General features: G+C 50.9%; 1 protein-coding gene across 2 annotated transcripts; it reads left to right on the top strand.

Annotated features, from left to right (window-relative positions):
* The first annotated feature begins 1,080 nt into the window (after positions 1-1,080).
* On the top strand, positions 1,081-8,729 carry LOC140849142 (uncharacterized). Of its 2 annotated transcripts, XM_073235590.1 has the most exons (4): positions 1,081-2,785; positions 2,864-2,919; positions 4,338-4,345; positions 7,602-8,729. In XM_073235590.1, exons 1-4 carry the CDS (start codon positions 2,256-2,258, stop codon positions 8,253-8,255), a joined length of 1,248 nt encoding a protein of 415 aa, XP_073091691.1. In that variant the 5' UTR covers positions 1,081-2,255; the 3' UTR covers positions 8,256-8,729. The 2 variants fall into 2 exon arrangements, with proteins under 2 accessions (XP_073091691.1, XP_073091690.1); XM_073235589.1 differs by lacking the exons at positions 2,864-2,919; positions 4,338-4,345 and adding an exon at positions 2,956-2,959 and having other exon boundaries at positions 1,082-2,734; positions 7,578-8,729.
* Positions 8,730-9,978: the final 1,249 nt, after the last annotated feature.

Below are 9,978 nucleotides of genomic sequence, written 5' to 3'. Positions count from 1 at the left end.
CCGTTTACCTTTATCCTGTTCTTGAAAGCCTTGAGAGACAGAATCCGAAGCCCTTAAGAGTGCCGCCTCTCTGAGGCTGCCCGCACTCGCCTTTCTTCCAGTGTGTCCCTCTCTCTGTCCTACTCCAAGTAAGCAGGGAGGGGCTACGGAGAGCTGTGATTTGGGCTTGCGAATTCCCATCGCCTGGGTTGCCGAGACGCAACTGCAGCAATACGATCATACTCCGTAGTAGCCTGCCTGAAAATCTCCTTTCTTGATCTTTAGGACGTTCTCAGGACATAATCTCATTGAATGCAGGGCTCTCAGGCTCCCCCACGGGCAGAGACTTAGTTCCCTTGCCATGCAGACTCAAGCGGGCACTGGACGGCAGGTGAGTGTGGCTTTAGAAGTTGGCAAGGGATTATGCCCTGTGCCAAGCAGCGGTTCAATGAGCCTCCTTTTCCTCCCCCTTTTTTCCTTAATCTCGACCTTATTCAAGTAAACGTGCCTTCATCTCCCTCAACTCTGGCCCGTTCCTCACTTAGAGTGTACTCAAAGAAAACTTGCACACCGCTTCACTACCGTGTCTCTGCCCTTCAAGTCTTTGTTGCGGTGGGGACAAGAACAGAGGAGAACAACTCAACAGCCCTGCAAAGGTGTGGAAACGGAAGACGCTGATGTCATAGTTTGCTTCCTCCCAGAAGTTACTGTGGAGAAAAGGTTCAAGTGCATGTCATGGTCTGGGGAGTGTGGTCCATAGCGGTAGTGCAGTGGGGAAGTGAGAGCGGGAAGGGCGGTCATGAGCCAGCATCACAGTGGGCAGCTGACGCTTACACTGGAGGGATACTATGAGAAATGACGGAAGACACTCATTTGGGGATGATCCTAATTGAGGAACAAGGAAGCTGGAGTCTCTATAAGCCAACTCTAAAGAAGCACTGGAGGAGTGTTTTTCTCAGCGTGGCACACAGACAGAGCACGACTTTGTGCTGCTGGATGAAAAGAGCCCACAGGCACAGAGAAGTGGATCTGACAGACAGAAATTAGCCTGAACATACTGAGATCCAAGACATAGGTGTAGGGTATTAAAAACACCATCTGTAATCTAAGAGTTTCTCCACTCGGATCGAATATTTGCAACTTCAGTGTGGTGGACAGCCACAATTTTTTGAAGAAGGACGTGGAGGAGGAATATAAGGAGGAGGAGGAGGAGGAGGGAGACAAAACGTAGGGAAGGAGGAAGGAAGGAAGGGAGACAGACAGAAAGCTAAATAGAAAAAGAAACATAGAAAGAACAAGAGACATCAAAAGACAGGGAAAGGAGAGAGGCAAAGGGAGAGAGACAGAGAGAGACAGAGAGAGAGACAGAGAGAGACAGAGAGAGAGACAGAGACAGAGAGAGACAGAGACAGATAGAGAAGAAAGAAGACAGCACAATGGCGCAATGAACGTACTGTCAGTGACATGAGGTCACTTGAGGGTGCTTTCTCTCCATGTTTGGGCTAGAGTCTCCAATTCATCCTTGTCTGCCCAAACTTCAACTGCAAGTCTCACTTCCTGGGAAACCCCTTAGTTCTGGAAGCATTAGGACTGTTGTTCACCCAGGATTGAAAAAGACGCTTTCTTAGTGCCACTGTCCCACTGCTTCTGTCCAACTGCTTCGGTTCTGCCCTGCCATATGAAAGACGTTGTGCCAAACACCCTCTACCCAAGTGCCTCTGGTAGAACAGGGTACGCAGGTGGGGTGGATGCTACGGATAGATACGGGTAGTGGTCCTGAATCAGGCTTCTGTGGGGAAACAGACTTGGACTCGGGCGTGCATGCAGTTTGTGACTCTGAACATATCAGCATGGTGCCCCTCTGCAGGAACACGTCCCACTCTAAGTACAACCAAGGAAGAAATCTGGAGAGACAAGTGCTCTGACCCTCCGTCGGCCAGTGGGAACTGCATCACGTGATCTGATTGTGATCATTACAGGAACGATGCTGATGAGGCGACCACCTTCCTTGATCCTGGAAAGAGTTGCTGTGAGTTATTCTCAATTAAGAAACACATGAAACACTTACTTGCTAAAAATTCATAAGAGGGAACAACTTCTTCCTCTTTCACAATTCCCTAGTGGCTACGGAAAACAATATAAACAACAACAAGCAAAGTCCTTGTCATTGGTCCAAATTTTGGGGGGTCTGGACTATAAAAAGCTCCAGAACACAAGGAGTCATCAGAATCCGAAAAACTCACCTGTGAGCAAGAGCCCCCCTCTATCGTAACACGATGTGCCAGTCGTGCTGCTCCCCTTGCTGCCAGCCCACCTGCTGCAGCACTCCCTGCTGCCAGCCCTCCTGCTGTGGGTCCATTGGCTGTGGACAGACCTGCTGTGGGTCCAGCTGCTGCCAGCCTTGCTGCCGCCCAACCTGCTGTCAAACCAGCTGCTGCAGGACCACCTGCTGCCGGCCGACTTGTGTGACCTCCTGCTGCCAGCCCACCTGCTGTGGGTCTAGTGGCTGTGGGTCCAGCTGCTGCCAGCCTTGCTGCCGCCCAACCTGCTGTCAAACCAGCTGCTGCAGGACCACCTGCTGCCGGCCGACTTGTGTGACCTCCTGCTGCCAGCCCACCTGCTGTGGGTCTAGTGGCTGTGGGTCCAGCTGCTGCCAGCCTTGCTGCCGCCCAACCTGCTGTCAAACCAGCTGCTGCAGGACCACCTGCTGCCGGCCGACTTGTGTGACCCCCTGCTGCCAGCCCTCCTGCTGTGGGTCTAGTGGCTGTGGACAGACCTGCTGTGGATCCACCTGCTGCCAGCCAGTGTGCTCTGGACCCGTGTACTGCCACAGAACCTGCTACCGGCCCACCTGCTGCAGCCTGCCTGGCTGCCTGCCACAGAGCTGTGGATCCAGCTGCTGCCAGCCTTGCTGCCGCCCGGTGTGCTGTCAGACCGCCTGCTGCCAGCCTTCCTGCTGCTGATTGCCCGACCAAGAACAGTCATCTGCCCACAACATTGACCTGCCATTTGCCAACAAATCCACTTACAAACGTACTGGAAGGCAGCACGCTCTCGCCAAAGTTGCTTTACTCATCTGCCTGTTTAGCGTGTGAACCAGCTTGAGGGAGTGTGGCGTGCTTCGCCCCGATTCTCTTGGTCCTTAGATCTTGTGAATCGTGTGGCAGCTTCATGCATCCTCGACATGGAGTGTTGGTCTCTGCTCTGACTCTGCCGTCAAGATCTTCTTCCTCTCCTTCTAAGTGACTTGGGAAAACATATCCTTAGAGCTTTTACACACGTTTCTGCCACTGTTGAAAATCTCTCAGTCATGCTTTCTTTTCCCATGTACTCCCAGTTCTTGTATCCAGCTTTCTGCCTCTTATGATCTCTTGGAATTATCGCCCTAGATGTAGGGTGTGTCCCCCATTATTCTTAATAAATCCTGTACCATCATACATGCCACATTTTGTTTTGTCTTATTGTACAGCATTCCAGACATATGAACTTACATACATGTGCAACAGCATATGCATTGTGCATTCTGAGCCTCATACAGTCCCCATAAAAATTACTCTCTCCCTTTTCCATATGAGAAAATTTCACAGTGTCATGTTATGTAGCCGATATGGACAGATGGACAACCAAGGCTGTCCTCTGTTCAAGGGTACTTAAAGTTTATTGGTCAAGACAAGTCAGAACGAACCCTGGGACGGAGCATGAGCAAAACATTAACATGAGTTTCTTCTTGAACAACGGAAGTCCTATTCTCTTGTATACGCAGTGTCCAAAGTTCCTGCCCAACTGGTGTCTTACAGCTCAGGAACAGCAACTAATGTTGGACCAGTAGGAGCTCTTCTGCATTTGGGAGCTCTTCTGAATGCAGGGAGCCTTTCCTGGCCTCACGTGCTGTCCAGCCACTCCCTGAAATTCATCTGCACCAAACATTGGTAAGAATCCAGGTTCCTCATGACAAGGAGGCCATCTAATGACATGTGTTCTTGGGCATCATGCAAACCGTATTCTTGTATGGCCTCCTTGGGATGAGAACCTATAGACACCAAATGAGGAATTAAGTAATTTTCTGCCAGGCATATTATGCCCCCCAACTTTAAGGCCATTCTTCCACCTGATCAAAATGTTAGGAAGGAAATTCAGTACGGGCAAAGTTGGGGACTGAGAAGCTATGCAATGGGCATGGATGACACTGAGTAATCCGTAACCTCTGAACCAGCTAAGGGGACAAAACGGCTTCCTGTGTTTTGTGAGGGACATCTGAGGCACTGGAGGGAAACGAAGTTATTAATCCAGCAGAATCTGAACGATGTGGGAAAGACGAAAGTGAGGAACCTGTGCATTCACAGGAGCCAGCAGAGAAGGCTGGCGCGTTGGGCCCTGAACTAACGATGCTGCCTGAGATTCAGGGAGGTAGGGTGTGATTCGGGCTCTGAAAGGAATAGAAGAGTTTGGGGCTTGGATCACCTCCTTGGGAGCAGGAGAGCTAACTCTGCTGAGTTAACCAGGTCAGTGCCCAGGACACGTGTCAGCTGGTGACACTGTGTGCATGGCATGTTCTGAAGAGAGTGCCCACACCGAGCTTGCTGGCTGCTGCTTCCTGCTGGGGGTCTGGGTGGACGCGAGGAGGAACTCACGTGTCCTGGGCTGCCTACTGCTGCTCGTATTGCCACTGGATGCTTCACACATGTTACCTTTAGTGCTTGGAGACATGTGCAAGGCAGGTCTATAGGTTCCCCTTTTGGAGACGAAGGTGTTAGGCACGAAGACCGATATAAGTGCGATGCAAAGAGGGGGACGCTCACCAAGAACTTAGGGGGTTGATCAGATAAAGCCAGAGAGCCAGAAAGGACTCACAGAGCTAACACCCCGTGGCAAAGTGAGTTCATGCCACGTGCTCTGAATCTGGGCTGACCTTGAGACTCGCTCTATCTAATGCAGCTGACATAGAGCTGAGACATGAGACAAGCATCACTGTTACCTCTTCCTGCCTGTGATGAGAAATGCTGAGATAAACAGGGCAGGAAGAACAGGAGGGGCGCCATCGTAGGCTAAGATTCCACTTCAAAAACCAGGGAGTTAGGAGGTGAGATTCCTAAGATGTTCTCTGGTAGTCAGAAATCTACCTATCCTAAGGCACGGCAAGCAGTCTTAGTTGATATATTCCCAGTCCTTGCGGGTCACCTAACGAGTATCTTGGAGAGGAACAGGATCAATAAATCCATTGTGTTAAGCTTAACATACAGAATTTCCTGGAGGACTGACCGTGGATGTGGACATAGTGTCCCTCACTGAAGATAGACGAGTTGAACCCTCACATCAAGCCTACACATCAACCCAACCCCCCCATCCGTTTACCTTTATCCTGTTCTTGAAAGCCTTGAGAGACAGAATCCGAAGCCCTTAAGAGTGCCGCCTCTCTGAGGCTGCCCGCACTCGCCTTTCTTCCAGTGTGTCCCTCTCTCTGTCCTACTCCAAGTAAGCAGGGAGGGGCTACGGAGAGCTGTGATTTGGGCTTGCGAATTCCCATCGCCTGGGTTGCCGAGACGCAACTGCAGCAATACGATCATACTCCGTAGTAGCCTGCCTGAAAATCTCCTTTCTTGATCTTTAGGACGTTCTCAGGACATAATCTCATTGAATGCAGGGCTCTCAGGCTCCCCCACGGGCAGAGACTTAGTTCCCTTGCCATGCAGACTCAAGCGGGCACTGGACGGCAGGTGAGTGTGGCTTTAGAAGTTGGCAAGGGATTATGCCCTGTGCCAAGCAGCGGTTCAATGAGCCTCCTTTTCCTCCCCCTTTTTTCCTTAATCTCGACCTTATTCAAGTAAACTTGCCTTCATCTCCCTCAACTCTGGCCCGTTCCTCACTTAGAGTGTACTCAAAGAAAACTTGCACACCGCTTCACTACCGTGTCTCTGCCCTTCAAGTCTTTGTTGCGGTGGGGACAAGAACAGAGGAGAACAACTCAACAGCCCTGCAAAGGTGCGGAAACGGAAGACGCTGATGTCATAGTTTGCTTCCTCCCAGAAGTTACTGTGGAGAAAAGGTTCAAGTGCATGTCATGGTCTGGGGAGTGTGGTCCATAGCGGTAGTGCAGTGGGGAAGTGAGAGCGGGAAGGGCGGTCATGAGCCAGCATCACAGTGGGCAGCTGACGCTTACACTGGAGGGATACTATGAGAAATGACGGAAGACACTCATTTGGGGATGATCCTAATTGAGGAACAAGGAAGCTGGAGTCTCTATAAGCCAACTCTAAAGAAGCACTGGAGGAGTGTTTTTCTCAGCGTGGCACACAGACAGAGCACGACTTTGTGCTGCTGGATGAAAAGAGCCCACAGGCACAGAGAAGTGGATCTGACAGACAGAAATTAGCCTGAACATACTGAGATCCAAGACATAGGTGTAGGGTATTAAAAACACCATCTGTAATCTAAGAGTTTCTCCACTCGGATCGAATATTTGCAACTTCAGTGTGGTGGACAGCCACAATTTTTTGAAGAAGGACGTGGAGGAGGAATATAAGGAGGAGGAGGAGGAGGAGGGAGACAAAACGTAGGGAAGGAGGAAGGAAGGAAGGGAGACAGACAGAAAGCTAAATAGAAAAAGAAACATAGAAAGAACAAGAGACATCAAAAGACAAGGAAAGGAGAGAGACAAAGGGAGAGAGACAGAGAGAGACAGAGAGAGAGACAGAGAGAGAGACAGAGACAGAGAGAGACAGAGACAGATAGAGAAGAAAGAAGACAGCACCATGGCGCAATGAACGTACTGTCAGTGACATGAGGTCACTTGAGGGTGCTTTCTCTCCATGTTTGGGCTAGAGTCTCCAATTCATCCTTGTCTGCCCAAACTTCAACTGCAAGTCTCACTTCCTGGGAAACCCCTTAGTTCTGGAAGCATTAGGACTGTTGTTCACCCAGGATTGAAAAAGACGCTTTCTTAGTGCCACTGTCCCACTGCTTCTGTCCAACTGCTTCGGTTCTGCCCTGCCATATGAAAGACGTTGTGCCAAACACCCTCTACCCAAGTGCCTCTGGTAGAACAGGGTACGCAGGTGGGGTGGATGCTACGGATAGATACGGGTAGTGGTCCTGAATCAGGCTTCTGTGGGGAAACAGACTTGGACTCGGGCGTGCATGCAGTTTGTGACTCTGAACATATCAGCATGGTGCCCCTCTGCAGGAACACGTCCCACTCTAAGTACAACCAAGGAAGAAATCTGGAGAGACAAGTGCTCTGACCCTCCGTCGGCCAGTGGGAACTGCATCACATGATCTGATTGTGATCATTACAGGAACGATGCTGATGAGGCGACCACCTTCCTTGATCCTGGAAAGAGTTGCTGTGAGTTATTCTCAATTAAGAAACACATGAAACACTTACTTGCTAAAAATTCATAAGAGGGAACAACTTCTTCCTCTTTCACAATTCCCTAGTGGCTACGGAAAACAATATAAACAACAACAAGCAAAGTCCTTGTCATTGGTCCAAATTTTGGGGGGTCTGGACTATAAAAAGCTCCAGAACACAAGGAGTCATCAGAATCCGAAAAACTCACCTGTGAGCAAGAGCCCCCCTCTATCGTAACACGATGTGCCAGTCGTGCTGCTCCCCTTGCTGCCAGCCCACCTGCTGCAGCACTCCCTGCTGCCAGCCCTCCTGCTGTGGGTCCATTGGCTGTGGACAGACCTGCTGTGGGTCCAGCTGCTGCCAGCCTTGCTGCCGCCCAACCTGCTGTCAAACCAGCTGCTGCAGGACCACCTGCTGCCGGCCGACTTGTGTGACCTCCTGCTGCCAGCCCACCTGCTGTGGGTCTAGTGGCTGTGGGTCCAGCTGCTGCCAGCCTTGCTGCCGCCCAACCTGCTGTCAAACCAGCTGCTGCAGGACCACCTGCTGCCGGCCGACTTGTGTGACCTCCTGCTGCCAGCCCACCTGCTGTGGGTCTAGTGGCTGTGGGTCCAGCTGCTGCCAGCCTTGCTGCCGCCCAACCTGCTGTCAAACCAGCTGCTGCAGGACCACCTGCTGCCGGCCGACTTGTGTGACCCCCTGCTGCCAGCCCTCCTGCTGTGGGCCTAGTGGCTGTGGACAGACCTGCTGTGGATCCACCTGCTGCCAGCCAGTGTGCTCTGGACCCGTGTACTGCCACAGAACCTGCTACCGGCCCACCTGCTGCAGCCTGCCTGGCTGCCTGCCACAGAGCTGTGGATCCAGCTGCTGCCAGCCTTGCTGCCGCCCGGTGTGCTGTCAGACCGCCTGCTGCCAGCCTTCCTGCTGCTGATTGCCCGACCAAGAACAGTCATCTGCCCACAACATTGACCTGCCATTTGCCAACAAATCCACTTACAAACGTACTGGAAGGCAGCACGCTCTCGCCAAAGTTGCTTTACTCATCTGCCTGTTTAGCGTGTGAACCAGCTTGAGGGAGTGTGGCGTGCTTCGCCCCGATTCTCTTGGTCCTTAGATCTTGTGAATCGTGTGGCAGCTTCGTGCATCCTCGACATGGAGTGTTGGTCTCTGCTCTGACTCTGCCGTCAAGATCTTCTTCCTCTCCTTCTAAGTGACTTGGGAAAACATATCCTTAGAGCTTTTACACACGTTTCTGCCACTGTTGAAAATCTCTCAGTCATGCTTTCTTTTCCCATGTACTCCCAGTTCTTGTATCCAGCTTTCTGCCTCTTATGATCTCTTGGAATTATCGCCCTAGATGTAGGGTGTGTCCCCCATTATTCTTAATAAATCCTGTACCATCATACATGCCACATTTTGTTTTGTCTTATTGTACAGCATTCCAGACATATGAACTTACATACATGTGCAACAGCATATGCATTGTGCATTCTGAGCCTCATACAGTCCCCATAAAAATTACTCTCTCCCTTTTCCATATGAGAAAATTTCACAGTGTCATGTTATGTAGCCGATATGGACAGATGGACAACCAAGGCTGTCCTCTGTTCAAGGGTACTTAAAGTTTATTGGTCAAGACAAGTCAGAACGAACCCTGGGACGGAGCATGAGCAAAACATTAACATGAGTTTCTTCTTGAACAACGGAAGTCCTATTCTCTTGTATACGCAGTGTCCAAAGTTCCTGCCCAACTGGTGTCTTACAGCTCAGGAACAGCAACTAATGTTGGACCAGTAGGAGCTCTTCTGCATTTGGGAGCTCTTCTGAATGCAGGGAGCCTTTCCTGGCCTCACGTGCTGTCCAGCCACTCCCTGAAATTCATCTGCACCAAACATTGGTAAGAATCCAGGTTCCTCATGACAAGGAGGCCATCTAATGACATGTGTTCTTGGGCATCATGCAAACCGTATTCTTGTATGGCCTCCTTGGGATGAGAACCTATAGACACCAAATGAGGAATTAAGTAATTTTCTGCCAGGCATATTATGCCCCCCAACTTTAAGGCCATTCTTCCACCTGATCAAAATGTTAGGAAGGAAATTCAGTACGGGCAAAGTTGGGGACTGAGAAGCTATGCAATGGGCGTGGATGACACTGAGTAATCCGTAACCTCTGAACCAGCTAAGGGGACAAAACGGCTTCCTGTGTTTTGTGAGGGACATCTGAGGCACTGGAGGGAAACGAAGTTATTAATCCAGCAGAATCTGAACGATGTGGGAAAGACGAAAGTGAGGAACCTGTGCATTCACAGGAGCCAGCAGAGAAGGCTGGCGCGTTGGGCCCTGAACTAACGATGCTGCCTGAGATTCAGGGAGGTAGGGTGTGATTCGGGCTCTGAAAGGAATAGAAGAGTTTGGGGCTTGGATCACCTCCTTGGGAGCAGGAGAGCTAACTCTGCTGAGTTAACCAGGTCAGTGCCCAGGACACGTGTCAGCTGGTGACACTGTGTGCATGGCATGTTCTGAAGAGAGTGCCCACACCGAGCTTGCTGGCTGCTGCTTCCTGCTGGGGGTCTGGGTGGACGCGAGGAGGAACTCACGTGTCCTGGGCTGCCTACTGCTGCTCGTATTGCCACTGGATGCTTCACACATGTT

This window comes from Manis javanica, chromosome 4, assembly GCF_040802235.1.
Source record: "Manis javanica isolate MJ-LG chromosome 4, MJ_LKY, whole genome shotgun sequence".
Classification (NCBI taxonomy): domain Eukaryota; kingdom Metazoa; phylum Chordata; class Mammalia; order Pholidota; family Manidae; genus Manis; species Manis javanica.
Note: the sequence above shows the minus strand (reverse complement) of the source record. Positions and strands in the feature narration are given on the sequence as shown.

Excerpts from the sequence above, each read along its gene's own strand:
- LOC140849142 (XM_073235590.1), top strand. The coding sequence starts at position 2,256 with ATGTGCCAGTCGTGCTGCTCCCCTTGCTGCCAGCCCACCTGCTGCAGC. Across the intron at positions 2,786-2,863 it reads TCCACCTGCTGCCAGCCAGT|CTGTGGATCCAGCTGCTGCC; the intron begins GTGCTCTGGACC and ends CCTGCCACAGAG.